This window comes from Choloepus didactylus, chromosome 1 (assembly GCF_015220235.1).
Source record: "Choloepus didactylus isolate mChoDid1 chromosome 1, mChoDid1.pri, whole genome shotgun sequence".
Classification (NCBI taxonomy): Eukaryota; Metazoa; Chordata; class Mammalia; order Pilosa; family Megalonychidae; genus Choloepus; species Choloepus didactylus.
The window spans coordinates 243,963,987-243,983,362 of NC_051307.1; the positions used below are offsets into that span (position 1 = coordinate 243,963,987).

At 39.3% G+C, this 19,376-nt stretch overlaps 1 protein-coding gene across 1 annotated transcript in view; it reads right to left on the reverse strand.

The window, feature by feature from the left end:
- C1H3orf20 (chromosome 1 C3orf20 homolog) overlaps positions 1-14,977 on the reverse strand; it is a 167,367-nt gene extending 152,390 nt beyond the window's left edge. Inside the window, exons 1-2 of the mRNA XM_037826889.1 lie at positions 13,640-14,977; positions 12,740-12,880 (exon numbers count right to left, since the gene is read on the reverse strand). Of these exons, the coding sequence (XP_037682817.1) occupies positions 12,740-12,880; positions 13,640-14,117 (619 nt within the window). The 5' untranslated portion in view covers positions 14,118-14,977. The remainder of the gene's footprint in view (positions 1-12,739; positions 12,881-13,639) is intronic.
- Positions 14,978-19,376: the final 4,399 nt, after the last annotated feature.

Consider the following 19,376-nt stretch of genomic DNA (forward strand, 5'->3'; position numbering starts at 1 on the left):
AAGAGACTCATCTTAGACACAGGGACACAAAGAAATTGAAAGTGAAAGGATGGAAAAAATATTTCATGCAAGCTACAGCCAAAAGAAAGCAGGAGTAGCAATATTAACCTCAGATAAAAGAGACTTTAAATGCAAGGATGTTACGAAAGTCAAAGAAGGTCACTACATACTAATAAAAGGGGCAATTCAACAAGAAGAAATAATAATCATAAATGTTTATGCACCCAATCATGGTGCCACAAAATACACGAGACAAACACTGGCAAAACTAAAGGAAGCAATGGATGGCTCCACAATAATTGTGGGGAACTGCAACACATCACTGCCTCCTATAGATAGATCAACCAGACAGAAGACCAATAAGGAAATTGAAAACCTAAACAATCTGATAAATGAATTGGATTTAACAGATGTATATAGATCATTATATCCCAAATCACCAGGATACACATTCTTCTCTAGTGATCACGGAACTTTCTCCAGAATAGACCATAGGCTGGGACATAAAACAAGCCTCAATAAATTAAAAAAAAAAATTGAAATTATTCAAAGCACATTCTCTGACCACAATGGAATACAATTAGAAGTCAATAACCATCAGAGACTTAGAAAATTCACAAACACCTGGAGGTTAAAAATGAGTGGAGATGAAAACATTCCCAGATAATCAAAACTCAGAGACTTTCTCATCACCAGTAGATCAGTCCTATAAGAAATTCTAAAGGGAATTGTGCAGGCTAAAAGGAAGGGACACTAAACAATTGACTGAAACCACATGAAGAAATAAAGATTTCCAGTAAAGATCACAGTAAATATAAATACCAATACTACTGTATTTTTGATTTGTAACTCCACTATTTACTTCATACAAGATCTAAAATACATAAAGTGTAATGATAAATCAGCGGTTTTGGACTCAATGTAAAATATGTAATTTTTGACAAGAACTACATAAAGGTGGGGGAATGGAGGAGTATAGGAACATAGTTTATGTGTACTATTGAAGTTGAATTGGCATGAAAGAAAACAAGATTGTTATAGATTTAGGATGTTAAATTTAAGCCCCATGGTAAACACAAAGAAAATATCAGAGAACATAATCACAGAGATGAAAAATAGGGTATGGGTTACAAGAAGTGGGGGAAGGGGCAATGGGGAGTTAATAAGAAATGAGTGTAGGGTTTCTGTTTGGGGTGAAGGGAAATTTCTAGTAATGGATAGTGGGAAGGTGATCGCATTGCAACATTGTGAATGTGATTAATCCCACTAAATGGAATGCTTGCGAGGGGGTGGAATGGGAAGATTTATACTGTATATATGTTTCCACAATTGAAAAAAAAAGACAGTCTAAATAGATAATGACAATTAAATGCCATAGATGATCCTGGATGAGATCTAAGAATAGAGGAGAAAAGGCTCAAAAGGACACAACTGGGACATAAGAAAAAAATGAAATATAGAATGTAAGCTTTAAATCAATGTTAAATTTCTTGAATTTCTTAACTACACTTAATGTGATTACATAAATGAATATTCTTGTTCATAGGAAATGTACATGTGAATTATATCATTTGTTTAAGGATGTGTGCAACTTGCTCTCATATGAGAGCAATAGATGATGGATGATAGGGAGGGAGGGAGGGAGGGAAATGGTAAAGTGACAAAGTATTAAAGTTGGTACATTTAGGTATCGGTGGAGGAGGGTTGGGGTAGGCTGGAGTCTGGAGTTCTGTTTATGGCATTTGTATGATTTTTGCAACTGTCCTGTAAGTTTGAATTTATTTCAAAATAAAAAGTGGAAAAAAAAAAAAAAAGAATGAACTGATACCAGAATGGAGAGCAATGAGCAGTCAGCAAGCACAAAAGGTGAAGATACCCTAGGAGCAAATACAGACGAAAGGGCCACACCAGATCGGGAGAATAAATCTTGGGCCAGCAAGAAGGAAATGTGGAGTCATCTATTTCTCCTTATCCGAGCCACAGAAACCAGATGTTTCTTCCAAGGTTTACAAGTCTCCAGTGGAATCACACTGCCTTGTTCAGACTCATTTGATATCTGACCACTTAAGAATTAAAATTAGCAACCTCTTCACTTGATCGTTCTTACACAAAAATCTCACAAAATCATTGGCTTATTCTTTTCCCAAATATGGTTATTTCATTAGTTAGGGATGAAAGCATTATTAGGAAATGTTAAGCAATTCATTCATCACAGCTTATTCAAATTCATAAGAAAATGACAAACCTGACTCCATAAGTAGACCAGGACTATAAACAGAGAATTCATACTAGATTCACACTGGAATACACAAAGAGGTTCAGAGAAAAATGAACTTTTCTTAGTGATCCAAAAGTTGAAATTAAAACAACTTTCAGTAGCCTTCTAATTTAGCAGAAATGAAAAGAACTAACAATAACCAACGCTGGCAGAGATAGAAAACATTGCTAGGGTAGAGAAAAATCCATCTACAAAGCAGTTTTTAGCAAAAGGTGTACACATATTTATACTCTCTTCCCCAACAATACCTCTCCTAGGAAATTAATTTAATAACCAGAAATAAGTTATGTGCATAAAGTTGCATATTACAATGCAAATTATACTAATAACAAAACACCTGGAAACCTAAGCATTTAGTTTGTTATGGAATATGAGCATTAGAAGAAGTCTACACCTACTCAACATGACTTAATAAAAGTATGTAAATGTACAGGGTTCCTATTTAGAATGATACAAATGTTTTGGTAATGGTTGGTGGTGATAGTAGCACAATATTGTGAATATAATTAACAGCACTGAAATATATATATCTGAATATGATTAAAAGGGGAAATGTTAGACTGTATATATGGTAACAGAATAAATTTTTTAAAAAAATCTATGAGACTATACTACACAAACAGTGAACACTTAGTTAAACCATGGACCTTAATTAATAGTACAATTATTAAAATGTGCTATCATGAATTGTAACAAATGTTCCACACCAATGGAAGATGTTGGAGAAGGGGTGCTGTATGGGAATCCTACATTTGATTCATGATTGTTCTGTAAACCCACAACTTCTAATAAAGAAAAAAAAAGTAAATGAGGGAAAAAAATATATATAACCACGTTGAAATATTCATATTCTGTTAAGTAAAAGAAACTGAGAAACGAAAAAATTATAATACCATAAAATATATATATGCATGCATGAGGACAAGAAACATAAAGGAAATTAAAAATAATGGTGCATCTCAGTTTTCATTTATGATAAGACAGGACTAGAAGGACAGGAGAAAAGGCAAGAAGCTAGACAATAAGGAAACAGAAGACCCAAATAATATGATAAATGAACTAGATCTGACAGCATACACGGAACAATGCACCCCCAAACAGCTGGATATACATTCTTCTCAAGTGCACATACATCATTCTCCAGGATAGACCACCATACATTGGGTCACAAAACAAGTCTCAATAAATTTAGAAAGACTGAAATCATACAAAGCATCTTCTCCGACCATAACAGAATGAAGCCAGAAATCAGTAACAGGCAGAGAACTGGAAAACCCACAAATATATGGAAGTTAAATAACACCCTCTTAATCACTGGGTCAAAGATGAATTGCAAGGGAAATCAGTAAGTATCTTGAGATGAATGAAAACAAGAACACAGCATACCAAAACTTATGGAATGTATCCCTATGATTCAGGAGGCCAGAAATGTCCACCTCTTGGTGGTGGTGGCATCGTAGGTTATGAAGCCAATCCCAGAGTTCCACCAGCAACCATGACTGGTTCCATGATGGGAAGTGACATGCATACATGCTTTGGGCAGGGGGTGTGGGGCCTGTGGGTGGACAGGGTCCTGGAGGAATGGGGCCTGGAACTCCAGCAGGAAATGGGAGAGGGAGAGAAGAGTACGAAGGCCCAAACAAAAAAAACCCGATTTTGTTTGTTTTGTCTTTTCTTGTTTAGATACCAGCCTTTTGAATTCTTGCATTTTACTAAGAAACCTGCCTTGTTATGGATGTTAGCAGTTTATTGACCTAATATTTATAAATTTCTGTTTTAACAGGTAAAATTATGCAATACAGTGTTTGAAACAGGGGAAAATATTTTTCCTTTTTTTTTTTTTAACTGTATAATGTCCCTCAAGCTAGGCAGTGTACCTTGTGCCACTGAATACCCAAAGTGTACCATTTTTTTTTTACTGTGCTTCAAATAAGTAGAAAAATAGTTATAATATTGATCTTCAACTTTGTCATTCATGTTTCTATGCACAGTAGACTAGGTACTCCACTTTGAAAGCATGAGTGTGTCTAGGCCTTTGAATGGCATATGCCATTTCTGGGAAATAAATTTGGAGACTTAAGTATTGCTTTCTACAAATAACTCCCCCTTGTTTCAAAAAGAAGAAATGCATATTAAAGCAGTTTCATGATTTGATTTGTTTGGCATCATAAGAAGCAAGAAGATGCTAAGTATTTTTAAATGGTTATATAGTAAAGCTGAATAGTAAATCTTCAACAACAAAAAACTTACGGGATACAGCAAAGGCAGGACTGATAGGGAAACTTATAGCTCTTGCATCATAAAAGAATAAAGAGCTAAAATCAAACACCTAATTGCAGACCTGGAGGAACTAGAAAAGAAAACAGCAAACTAACTCCAAAGCAAGCAGAAGGAAAAAAATTACAAAGATTAGAGCAGAAATCAATGAAAATGAGAATAAAAAAAATAGGAAATTAACAAAATCAAAAGGTGTGTGTTTGAAAAATCAGTAAAATTGACAAACCATTAGCTAGACTGACAAAGAAAAAAGGGGAGATGCCAATAAATAAAATCAGAAATGATAAAGGGACATTACTACTGACCCCACAGAAATAAAAAGGATCATAAAAGGATACTATGAACAACTGTAGGCCAACAAATTAGGTAACCTAGATGAAATGACCAATTCCTAGAAACACACAAACAACCTGCACTGACTAGAAGAAATAGAAGACCTCAACAGACCAATTGCAAGCAAAGAGATTGAATCAGTCATCAAAGACTTCCCAAAAAAGAAAATTCCAGGACCAGGTGGCTTCATAGGTGAATTCTACCAATCATTCGAAGAATTAATGTCAAATCTAGATCAAACACTTTCAAAAAATTGAAGAGGAGGCAATACTACCTAACTCATTCTATGAGGCCAACATCACCCAAATACCAAAGCCAGATAAAGATACTACAAGAAAAGAAAATTATACAACAATTTCTCTTATGAATATAAATGGAAAAATCTTCAACAAAATCCTTTCAAATCAAATCCAACAGCTTATTAAAAGAATTATAGGGGGGAGAAGAAGATGGCAGCATAGAGAGGAGTGGAAGTTAGTTAGTCCCCCTGGAAGAACTAATAAACAACCAGGAACAACTAGCAAATAATCTGGAATAACTGCTGGGGGACAAACTGACTGTCCACACATCATACACCAACCAGGACTGGGAGGAATGCCCAAGATCACAGCATAAAATCTGTAAGTAAAAACTGTGGACCAAGCCAGGAGCCCCCTCCCCCGATGGCAGCCCAAACTGCAAAACCTCATTGTGGCAGAAAGCAGCATTCCCAGAGTGAGTGAATATACCTCAGTCCAGCCCCAACTGGGGTTTTAATTAACAAACGTGGACTGTTCAACACAAGTTAGGAATCCCCAACAAGCAGACAGAGGCTTTTGGTGACAACTGAACTTGGAGAGCCAGAGGACCTCTCTGGGAGGGAGGGGGAGCCCAGAGGACCAGGTGCTATCTCTGGCTGATGGGTGAAACTGAGGGTGGCTGTAGACTGGTCCTGAAGGGGGGCTTTCTGTCCCTTTTCTGGCTCAGTGGAGAAACCTCAGCCATTTAAGTTCCCAGCACTCTGACCCAGACAAGGGTGGAGATAGCAGAGTCAGAGAGACTATTCAAATACAAATGATATCTCCGTAAGGGGTGTATCTTCCCTAAGAGGAAAGAGGTAGGGCCCAGTTCTACTACCCACCTTCCATTCAGAACCAGACCCCAGAGCCTGGGGGAAAACAGCCACAGGCTACACCTCCTTACACCAGTCTGGAGTGACAGCCTGACAGGCACCACCTGCTGGGCAGGTTAGGGAAAGCACAGCAGCTTGTGGCCTCACAGGGTGTGTCAATCTTCTAAGACACACCTTCAGGAAACCTGATACTGATATTGCCCCCCTCTGGGACCTTAGTCCATTCTGGTCTGGGAAAACCTGATTGGGGTAACCAAGGAAACCAGATACCTAGACAACAGAAAACTACAACCTACACTAAGAAAAAAAGTTATGTCCCAGTCAAAGGAACAAACTTACACTTCAACTGAGATACAGGAATTGAAACAACTAATGCTAAATCAATTCAAAAAGTTTAGGGAAGATATGGCAAAAGAGATGAAATGCATAATGAAAACACTGGGCATACATATGGTAGAAATCAAAAGTTCGAAAAACCAACTGGCAGAATCTATGGAAATGAAAGGCACAACACAAGAGATGAAAGACACAATGAAGACATACAACAGCAGATCTCAAAAGACAGAAGAAAACACTTGGGAACTGGAGAACAGGAAACCTGAAAGCCTACACACAAAAGAACAGAAAGGGAAAATAATGGGAAAATATGAGCAATGCCTCAGGGAATTGGAAGACAACATGAAACATATGAATGTACATGTCATGGGTGTCCCAGGAGGAGAAGAGAAGGGAAAAGAGGCAGAAGCAATAATAGAGGAAATAATCAATGAAAATTTCCCATCTCTTATGAAAGACATAAAATCACAGATCCAAGAAGCACAGCATACCTTAAAAGAATGGATCTGAAAGGCCTATGCCAAGACACTTAATAATCAGATTATCAAACATCAAAAATAAAGAGACAATCCTGAAAGCAGCAAGAGAAAAGAGATACATCACATACAAAGGAAGCTTGATAAGACTATGTGCAGATTTCTCAATAGAAACCTTGGAGGCAAGAAGGAAGTGGGGTGATATATTTAAGATTCTGAAAGAGAAAAACCATCAACCAAGAATCCTATATCCAGCAAGACTGTCCTTCAAATATGACGGAGAGCTTAAAATATTCTCTGACAAACAGACAATGACAGAGTTTGTGAACAAGATACCTGTTCTACAGGAAATACTAAAGGGAGCATTACAGACAGAGAGGAGAAGACAGGAGTGAGAGGTTTGGAACACAATTTTGGGTGACAGTAGCACAGCAATGTAAGTACACTTAACAAAGATGACTGTGAGTACGGTTGAAAGAGGAAGGTTGGGACCATGTGGGACACCAGAAGAGGAAAGATAAAGACTGGGACTGTACAATTCAGTGAAACCTAGAGCGCTCAACAGTTTGTGATAAAAGGTACAAATATGTTTTTACATGAGGGAGAATGAATGTCAACATTGCAAGGTGTTAAAAATAGGGTGGTGCTGGGGGGGGAAATACAATCAATGCAAACTAGAGACTATATATATATATACAATTAACAGAAACATTATATTATGCTTCCTTTAATGTAACAAAGGCAATATACCAAAGCTAAATGCATATAATAGGGGGACATAAGGGAGGGGTAAGGGACTCTTGGCATTGGTGATGTTGTCTGACTCTTTACTCTACTTTAGTTTAATGCTATCTTTCCTTTTGTTGCTTCCTAGCTGTCATGTTTTTTCTGTTTTTTTTTTCTTTCTTTTTTCTTTTTCTTTTGTATCTCTTCCTTCTTTGACCCTTCTTCTTTGTGGAAGAAATGGAGATGTCCTTATATAGACAGTGGCAATGGTGCTGAATACATAAATACATGACTATACAGGTAACCATCAATTGTTTACTTAGGATGGAATGAATGGTGTGTGAACAAAACCCTCTAAAAAAAATGGGTTGATGAAGAGATCTTGAGGGCACTATATTGAGTGAAGTAAGAGAGATACATAAGGACAACTATTGCAGGGTCTAACTGGTATGAACTAATTATAATACGTAAACTCATAGACATGAAATATAAGTTATCAGGATATAACACGAGGCTAAAGAATGGGGAGCAGTTGCTTATTATGAGCAGAATGTTCAACTAGGGTGAAGTTAAACATTTGGAAATGGACAGAGGTGATGGTAGCACATTGTGAGAATAACTAATGGTGCTGAATGGTCTGTGAATGTGGTGGAAAGGGTCAGCTCAGAGTCACACATGTCCCCAGAAGGAAAGTTGGAGGTTAAAAGATGGGAATTATAAAACATGAATCTTGTGGTGGACAATGTCCATGATTAACTGTACAAATGCTAGAAATCTCTTTCATGAACTAGAACAAATGTATGACACTATAACTCGAAGCTAATAATAGAGGGACATACAGGAAAAAATATATACCTATTGCAAACTATATACTACAGTTCATAGTATTTTAACATTGTTGCATCAACAGTAACAAATGTACTATACCAATACTATGAGTCAATAATGGAGGGGGGTTGGTTAGGGGTATGGGAGGATTTGAGTTTCCTTTTTTTGTCTTTATTTATTTTCTGGAGTAATGAAAATGTTCTAAAAATTGAAAAAAATTAAATGTGGTGATGGATGCACAGCTGTATGATGGTACCATGGGCAACTGATTGTACACTTTGGATCTCTGGATAATTGTGTGGTATGTGAGAATCTAAATTTTTTAAAAAAAGAATTATATACCATGAGGAAGTGGTTTTTATCCCAGGTATGACAGGGTGGTTAAACACGAGAAAATCAATTAATACACTGCATTAAGAAACCAAAGGGAAAAAGCTATATGATAATATTGACACTGAAAAGGCATTTGACAAAATTCAGCATCTTTTCTTGATAAAAACACTTTAAAAATAGGAATAGAAGGAAACTTCCTCAACATGACAAAGGGCATAAATGAAAAACCCACAGCTAACATCATACTCAATGGTGAAAGACTGAAAGCTTTCCCTCTAAGACCTGGAACAAGACAAGGATGCCCACTGTCACCACTATTATCCAACATTGTACTGGGAGTTTTGCCAGAAGCAGTTAGAAAAGAAAAAGAGATAAAAGGCATCCAAATTGGAAAGGAAGAAGTAAAACTTTCACTGCATGCAGGTGACATGATCCTGAATTTAGAAAGTCCTGAAAAATTGACAAGAAAGCTACTAGAGAAATTCAGCAAAGTGGCAGGGTATAAGATCAGCATGGAAGAATCAGTAGCATTTCTATACACAAGTAATGAACAAACTGAGGAGTAAATCAAGAAAAAAAATCCATCTACAATAGCAACTAAAAGAATCAAATATCTAGGAACAAATTTAATCAAAGATTTAAAGGACTTGTACACAGAAAACTACAAAATATTGCTAAAATAAATCAAAGTAGAACTAACCAAATGGAAGGATATACCATGTTCATGGATTGGAAGGCTATATATCATTAAGATGTCAATTCTATCCAAAATGATTTACAGATTCAACAAAATCCCAATCAAAATTTCAACAGCCTACTTTGAAGAAATGGAAAAATCAATTATCACATTTATTTGAAAGGGTAAAGGGCTCTGAAGAGCCAAAAACATCATGAAAAAGAGGAATGAAGTTGAAGGACTCACACTTCCTGACTTAAAAGCATATTACAAAGCTAGTGTTGAAAATAGCATGCTCCTGGCGCAAGGATAGATATATTGACCAATAGAATTGAATTGATAGTTCAGAAATAGACCCTCACACCTATGTCCAATTGATTTTTGACAAGGCTGTCTAGTTTACTCAATTGGAAAAGAATAGTCTCTTCAACAAAAGATGCTGGTAGAGCTAGATATTCATATGCAAAAGAATGAAAAAGGACCCCTATCTCAACACCATAAACAAAAATTAACTCAAAATGGATCAAAGACATAAATACAATAGCCAGGACTATAAAGCTCCTAGAAGAAAGTATAGAGAAACATCGTCAGGATCTTGTGTTAGGCAATACTTTCTTAGACTTTACACCCAAAGCACAAATGATGAAAGAAAAATAGATAAATGGGACGTCTTCAAAATTAAAAACTTATGTGCATCAAAGGAGTATACCATGAAAGTGAAAGGACAACCTATTCAATTAGAGAAAATATTTGGAAACCATATATCTGATAAGGGTTTTATATCCAGAATATATAAAGAAATCCTACTACTCAACAATAAAAAGAGCACCAATCCAATTTAAAAATGGGCAAAAGACATTTCTCCAAAGAGAATATGCAAATGGCTAAAAAGCACACAAAAAGATGCTCAACCTCATTAATTATTAGGGAAATGCAAATCAAAACCACAATGAGATTATTTCACCCCCACTAGAATGCTACTATAACAAAATTGAAAATTACAAGTGTTTGAGATAATGTGGAGAAATAGGAACACTCATTCACTGCTGGTGGGAATATAAAACAGTGCAGCCAGTGTGGAAGATGGTTTGGTGGTTCCTCAGAAAGCTAAGGCTAGAATTATTATGTGACCCAGCTATCCCACTACGGAGGTATATACCCAGAAGAATTGAAAGCAGGGACATGAAAAGACATTTGCAAACCAATGTGTACCAGTTTGTATATATTATCTCCCCAGAGAAAGCCATGTTCTTTGATGCAATCTTGTAGGGGCAGACATATTAGTGGGGATTAAGTTGGAATGTTTGGATTAGGTTGTATCCATGGAAATGCGCCCCACCTAACTGTGGGTGATAACTCTGACTGGATTATTTCCATGGAGGTGTGGCCCCACTCATTCAGCATGGACCTTGATTAGTTTACTGGAGCACTATATAAGCTCAGACAGAAGGAGTGGGCTTGCTACAGCCAAGAGGGACACTTTGAAGAATGCATAGGTGCTGAGAGAGGAACTGCAGTTTACAGACATTTTGGAGACAGCCTTTGAAAGCAGACTTTTGCTTCGGAGAAGCTAAGAGGACAAATGCCCCAAGAGCAACTCAGAGTGACACTTTGGAGAGAAGCTGAAGCCCAGAGAGGAGCATCCTGGGAGAAAGCCATTTTGAAACTAGAACTTGGAGCAGAAGCCAGCCACATGCCTTCCCAGCTAAGAGAGGTTTTCCAGCACCACTGGCCATCCTTCAGTGAAGGTACCCGATTGTTGATGCATTACCTTGGACACTTTATGGCCTTAAGACTGTAACTGTGTAACCAAATAAACCCCCTTTTATAAAAGCCAATCCATTTCTGGTAGTTTGCATTCTGACAGCATTAGCAAACTAGAACACAATGTTTACAGTGGCATTATTCACTATTGCCAAAAGATGGAAGCAACCCAAGTGTCTGTTAATCAGTGAAAGGATAAACAAAATGTAGTATACACATATGATGGAACATTACTCAAATGTAGAAAGGAATGAAGTCCTGATACATGTGACAATATGGATGAACCTTGAGGACATTATACTGAGTGAAATAAGTCAGACACAAAAGGACAAATATTGTATGATCTCACTGATATGGACTAATTAGAATAAGCAAACTCATAAAGACAGAATCTAGAATATAAATTACCAGGGGATAGACTGGGGGTAGAGAATGGGGAGCTGATTCTTAATTTGTGCAGAGTATCTATTTGGGTTAATTGTAAAGTTTTGGAAATGGATGGTGGTGATGGTAGCACATTACTGTGAGTGTACTTAGCACTGAATTATGTATATGAATGTGGTCAAAAGGAGAAGTATTGGGTCATATATGTTAGTAGAATGAAAGTTAGAAGATAAAACATGCGACTGTATAACACATATGAGATATTATGTTTAATGCTTCCCTGTAAAACTTCTGACTTTTACTTTTAGTAAAATGAACACTTGTCTTTCCACAAAGCTTAAGATATAAGACATTACAGATACAGTAAGCCACTGTGTACTGCTTCCAGATGCCATTGCCCTCACCCCTTTCCAGAGATCATTTCCTTGAATTTTGCATTTCTCATTCCCCTTCATGCTTTCATACTTGTACTTCATATAATATTCTCATAAACAACATATTATTACCTTGAACCTTTTAAACTTTAAATAGTATCATACCAAATATATGCTTCTTCTTCACCTTTCTTATTTATTTATTTATTTTTTTGGCTTAACCTATATTTTTTATATTTATTTTCACAACTCACTATGTTCCATTGTCTGAATAGACTGTAATTTACTTATTCTCCCGTGGATGGACATTTAGGTGGTTTCCAATTTCTTTGCCACTGCACACATTAATGTGCAATAAACATTCTTGTACTACTTCTTGCACACTGTGTGAGTTTCTCTGGGTGGTGCTATTATTCTAAGTGTTGTCTGTGGACTGGTACAATTCCACACCAGTCTGTAACAAGTACAAAAACTGAGAGTAAAACATTTAGAAACTTTTTATAGCAATTTGACATTACTGGTACATTTTTATTGCATATTAAAGAGATTGGTCCACAACAGACTGGAAATTTTAAAAAGCATAGCACTCAGGAACGAAGTAGGAGAAAAACTGTTGGGTTGTGTGGCATACACATCTTCCATCTAATAGACACCACCAAACTACTCTCCACAGTAATTGCACCAATTTTTACATTCACCTATAGTGTTTGAGAAACCCTACTGCTCCACATCTACCTCAACTCTTAAAAATGTCAAACTTTTAAACTTGGAGTTTACCTTTCATTGAGTTCTTGTTGGTCTTGTTTGAACTTTTTATCTAAGGGCTGTGGCTCAGGTACTCACCTTTCCCCAACTGTACACTACCAAAGCCACTTCTCCCAACTCTGCCGATCAGGTAGTCAAAGGCCATCTCCTTGGCATTGAGATGGAGGAGCTGACTGGCCTCCACGAAGCGCCTTGTGATGTCCAGGGGGTTCGCACCTACTGAAAGAATCAGTACAGGCAACACATTTTTCTCCTAGCCTGGGGCTGATGCTTCCAGAAAAGAACCTCTGTAAACAACCCAGGAAATAAGGGAAGGATAGAGATCTCCTAGCATAAGCAGGCTTGAGGGGGCTCCTGAAGAATTGGTCTCAGACTCTCGAGACTGTCATGTGGTGCTTTGTTCTCTACCCCCTTCCCTTTCTCTCTTCTCACTCCCAGGCTGGGCACTGATGCTGTTGATATCTAAAATAATGCAGCATCAAGAAGTCTTAATTACTGATACTGCCTTGATCCTGGGATGACGCCCTCATGTTGGACACCAGTTCTCATAACTCTTCCTGGTTCCGGCTCTACCAGCCTCTGTCTTGCTGCCTCCTGGGGGACCCTCCTCGTTCACAACTCCACACCTCACCTCCTCCTGGGTGCTGTCTCTCTCCTCCTCTGAATCATTACCACAAACTCTACTTTTCACTACCTCTGACCTCACACTGTTCACTGCTAAGCTTCCCTTCTGGGCTCTCTGAAGTTGGAGGAATGGAAGGAAAATTAGAAGTGCACAGAGGGGTGAGGGGCTGGTTCTTGGGAGTAATCATGGAAAGAAATTAAATTCCTAAAGCAGGTCCACAGCTACCACCTATTTCTAGCTCTTCTTTATACAACTATCTGGGGTGGGTGCAGTACACACACACACACACACCTCTAAGCCAGAACCTTTTGGACCCAAAGAAAATGGAGAAGAGCCCAGTGAAGCAGACTTACTGGATGCAGACTCCACCATGGCCTTCATTTTCAAGGTGAGAAGTTCCGTCAGCAGGTGGATGGACTGCCGCTGAAACCTGTGCAGGGTCTCCTGGCCGGTGGACATTGTTTGAATTTGGCTGGGGGAGAAGGTGGAGTACCGCTTGGCTGCACCAGTGGAGGTTGAAAGCGGTGGTGCTGGTGCTGGTACTAAGGGTGGTGGCTTCTTCTGGGTGGGGGTCTGCACAGGGTTCAATTCCATAAGCATAGGTGGGGGCCCAAGACTGATCTCCAGGCCTAGGATGTCGGATGGAGTAGGCACCATGGGGTCAGTGACCAGCTCCTCCCAAGTGAACTCGAAGATGTTTCTGATGCCCTTAGGTATAGGAATGCCTGCATTCCGGCAGATTTTGAGGAGTTTGCAGATTTGGGCCAGCAGACTGGGGGCTGTGGCTTTGTATCGCTGGTATAGTTCTCGGTTACTCTTGGAGTCACTCATGTTGTTAAAGAATGCATACTGCTAGGTAATACTGCCCATCTTGGATGAGAGGGACCTTCAGCTGAAAAGAGTCAGAGCACGCTGAGAGATGAATGAGAGCAAAAGTTCTTACCTAAGGTGACGCCTTGGAGACAGACAGAATGGAAGTGCTGAGGTGGCCCCTACAGGCCATTGAGCCAGTGGTTCCTATCCAGGGAGGATAAGGACATAATTGGTCACTTTTCCCAAAGAAGGTCTAAGAGATGCCTCTCCATCCCTTTTCTTTCCAAAGACACCATCAGATAGACCAATGTCAGGGAGTCACTTTGGGAAGGCCCTAGTGATGACAACACAGAGTGTATTCCAGAAAAGGTTGCAGTGACAGTTACACAAACTGAGCACCTCTGGTAGGACCATGTGGGCTGGAGGTATTGGAAGGGCTGGGGAAGGCAGAGATATTTTACAGCACCTTTTGTAGTTAGAGATCTGAGGATGGGGTTCTGCTGTGGACCAATAATAAAAACCTGTGGTCTATTGACAAAAAGATGTTTCACTGGCTCTCTCCGGAGAAGGGTGGTGCTGAAGCTTCTGGTTGCAATGTAAGGATAGGCACAGGATGATTCAATATGAACATCCAAGAGCAGACAGGAAAGGAGGAGGAGAAGGTATTTTTTAATTCAATGACAACATAATTTACCATTTTTCATCACATCGAAGACAACATTGATTGTAAGATGCACTGTATTACAAGAAAGAAAATGGAACGTTAAGCCGTCATCGACTCTAAGATGTATCACAACTTCAGGGATGAAAAACGCGTTCCCTACAATCAATGAACTGTGGGTTCTGAGAACTCATCAAGTGAGCATAGGTGGCAGTGAGTTTAGCAGACAAGCGTACTCATGTCTGGGTTAGCTGAATGCCTTTAGATGCTATGGTGATTTTTATCCTTACATATTTCTAATTTTTTTTTATTCCTACCTTCTTAATTTACACCAAAAGGGACCACTGGTTGAAGAGAAGGTATGTAAGGAACAAGTAAACGGACTTGAAAATCTGCAAATACACTTCTAGAGTTTTGTAACCGGAGCTGAAAGTTTTATTCACCTGATCAAAATGAACCCACAATGACACTCTTCAGTAATGTATCAATCTAAAATACATTTATTAAAATGTAAAATCACTTCTTGGCCTTATGCTATATGAAGGTGATTTATTTCAGTCCTGAAGAGGTTTGTGAGAATACATGCCTCTGTAAAAGAGGCTCAAGAATCCAGACTACATAGGAAAGGTTGATCTAAGGGATGCTTAGAGGAGAGGGGCTTCTGTACTTTCCTTTGATGACCTTGGCATCTTGATGTAGTGTCAGCAAGTTCTCCCTGTTGTCTAACTTAAACAGCCCTGCTCTAGCAACTAGCACACTGGGTGGTCATGATGGCCTTCAGAGCAGATCAGGGATTGCTGGTCAGTGCCTTCTGACAATAACTGTCAAGTACCACAGTCTTCCAAACCATCTCTTCTACCTACCTTCCTTCCCAACCACCACTCCCCACCACCAAGCCCATGCCCCCTCCTATCCAGCCAGCCAGTCCTCAGTCTTTCATTTTTCAAACCCTGACCAGTCATTGGTTCGATCCTCTGGAGCCACTCTGAATCTGACATTCTGGAACAGCTTCCACCTGTACATACCTTCAGTATTTACAAGGCAGGTTCACAGCCATCATCCTGCATAACCACCCTGTGGGGAGAAGGGATGAGTGATCAGTGGCTAGAGGGACAAAGCTCTTTGTCAAGAATTACCTGACTGCAGACTCCTGGCACTGAGGCCTTTCCAAATAGGGCACTACTTCTCTACAGGTTCCCAGTTGTCTCTGCCCATCTATTAGCAACAAAATATCTAAGGAACACCAGTCGCCTGAAGCAAGCTCTTCTAGCACCCAACTGGTGCACGGACAAAGTGGCTTCTTAGGTCTGACCCCTGATCCCTGGCAATTCTATTCCTCAAGCTTTGGAGATTCAGAAAAATAGACTCGTTTTTTAAATGATAAGTCTACACAGCAAAGACACCACTCAGAATCTCTGTCTACTGGGCAACCAGCCAGAGGGGCCTGACCCTGACTGTGCAGGGCAGGTTTTTTGTTTTTGAAGCCAGGACCCTAATGAAGAGAAGATGATGACTAATGCAACCCTACCTAGAAATGTTGACTGGTTGGGGGAAACTCCTTCCCACCCCCTTCCAGTTCCTTTATTTCGAGGTTAATTTTGAACATATGTCTTACGAACAGATAAAAACAACTGATTTTTTTAAGCCGTCTATTGAGCTATAATCCACATACCATACAATCCTCCCTTTTAACATATACAATGGTTTTTAGTATATTCCCAGAGTTGTGCAACCAACACCACCATCTACTTTAGAACATTTTCATCACTCCAAAAAGAAACTCGTACTCATTAGCAGTCACTCCCCACTTCCCAATCCCTGCCCCCAGACAACCCCTGATCTTGTTTCTGTCTCTATAGATAATTTGCTTATTCAGGACATTTCATATAAATGGAATTGTACAACATGTGGTCTTTTGTGACTGGCTTCTTCACTTAGCATAATGTTTTCAAGGTTCACCCATGTCACAGCATATAATATCAGCACTTCATTCCTTTTTATTGCCAAATAATATTTCACTGTATGGATACACACATTTTGTTTATCCACTCATTAATTAGTGGACATGTGGGTTGTTTCCACCTTTTGGAAACTATGAAAATGCTGCTTTGAACATTTGTGTACAAGTTTTTGTGTGACAATACTGTCCACCTGGTTTCCAAAGGCACTGTATCATGTTATATTCTCAACAGCAGTGTTAAAAGGGTTCCAATTTCTCCACTTCCTATGTCTTTTGTCATTTTGTCACGTCATTATGTCTTTTTGCTCTAATCCTGCTAGCCGGTGTGAAGGGGTATCTCACAGTGGTTTCAATTTGCATTTCCTTAATGACTAATGATGTTGAGCATCTTTTCATGTGGTTGTTGGCCATTTGTATACCTTCTTTGGAGAAATGTCTATTCAGATCTAAAAGCTGCTTGTTAAAGTCATTTTTAATAAAAGCACAGATAACCTATATTCATTGCCTCCTATTTTTATCTCTTTAAAAATCAGCTAGAGGTGACTTCATGACTACATCTTGGCATATGAGATGAAGGTGGAAATTGTTGGGTAGGACTCCTAAGAAATCTTTTTAAGGAAGGCTATCTTATGGAAAGAACACTTTTTTCTCAATCGACTGTCCTCGTTCTTGCCTGGAATAGAACCATGATATTCCCTTGCAGAGAGAAGCCGTGCATTGAAGGTGGTAAAGCAGACAGAGCCCAGGTTCCTATGACATTGTGGCACCACCACAGCAGCACTTACCCACTGTCTTGGCTTGCCAGGGATGCCATGCCAAAGACCATACAGTGGCTTGGCTTAGACAACAGGAATTTGTTGCCTTGCAGTTTTGAAGGCTAGAAATCCAACCTCAATGTATTGGCAAGGCTCACTTTCTCTTGGAGTCTGTAGCATTCTGTCAATCCTCCATCACAATGCCACCTCTCCTTGTGTCTGCTCCTCTGATTTCCACTGACTTCCGGCTTCTATCACCTTCTGTTGTTTTCTGACTTCTGCATCTGAATTTCCTTTGCTTGTAAGGACTTCAGCCATATGGATTAAGGCCCACACTGATTCAATTTGACTTCATCTAAATAGAATCTTCAAAGATTCTGGTCACAAATGAGTCCACACCTTATCTAACGATAATATGCTCAAATGGGTTCACATCCATAGGAAGGCAGATTAAGACTTGAACAGGTCTTTCGTGGGGGGGTGGGGTTGTGAGGGGGGATGTGATTCAAATTATAACCACCACCTCCTTCTAAACTTTTTTTCCTGAGAGCATACACCCATAGCATCTTTAAGCCCCTTTATTCAGATCTCTATTTCTGCAGTCGAAATGTGATTCTTGACTGAAAACCCCCATGCCTGAACACCATCACTCCTCTTCCAGTTACCCGATTTTATGTCATCAAAAATTTGATGTTCTGGATGCCATGGGCCATTCTTCAGTGAAGGTATCCTCTTGTTGATGCCTTAGTTTGGACACTTAGAACTGTAAACTTGTAACTTAATAAATCCCCTTTATAAAAGCCAATCCATTTTTGGTATTTTGCATAATGGCAGCATTAGCAAACCAGAACAGTGGGTTCTGAGAATTGCCAATACATCAGTATAGTTGGGGTAGAGGGTGTCTGTGGGAGAAAGCAGAGAGAGCAGATGAAGCTGGAAGGTGGCTGTGCTGGTTTGAACGTATTATGTCCCCCAAAACGCCATTATCTTTGATGTAATCTTGTGTGGGCAGATGTATCAGTGTTGATTAGATTGTAATCCTTTGAGTGTTTCTGTGGAGATGCGCCCCACCCAACTGTGGGTGATGACTCTGATTAGATGATTTCCATGGAGGTGTTACCCCACCCAATTGAGGGTGGGTCTAAATTAAATCACTGGAGCCATATAAATGAGCTGACAAACAAGGAACTCAGTGCAGCTGAGAGCGACATTTTGAAGAGGAGCTACAGCCTAGAGGGACACTCTGAAGAAGTACAGGAGCTGAGAGAGGAATCGCAGTTTACAGAGACATTTTGGAGATGGCCTTTGAAAGCAGACTTTTGTTCCAGAGAAGCTAAGAGAGGACAAACGCCCCAAGAGGAACTGAGAGTAATATTTTGGAGAGAAGCTGAAGCCTAGAGAGGAACGTCCTGGGAGAAAGCCATTTTGAAACCAGAACTCTGGAGCAGATGCCAGCCACGTGCCTTCCCAGCTACCAGAGGTTTTCCAGACACCATTGGCCATCCTCCAGTGAAGGTACCCGATTGTTGATTCATTACCTCGGACACTTTATGGCCTTAAGACTGTAACCGTGTAACCAAATAAACCCCCTTTATAAAAGCCAATCCATCTGGTGTTTTGCATTCTGGCAGCATTAGCAAACTGGAACAGTGGCCTAGAACCAGATTGTAAAGGGCTTTGTACACCATCCCCAAGACTCCGCATTTGCTCTATTATCAAATACCCAATACAGATACTCATGTTTAATTGCTAATTGCTTCACATGCTGGTAAGACTCAGGTAGGCACCATGTCCTTTATTCCTTTTATAGTCTCTGTTAACTCACTGAGTTCAGTGTTGCCAAATGCCAGAAGCTGAAAAAAAGTATTTGTGGCATTGAAGTCTGACCGATAACATAAGAA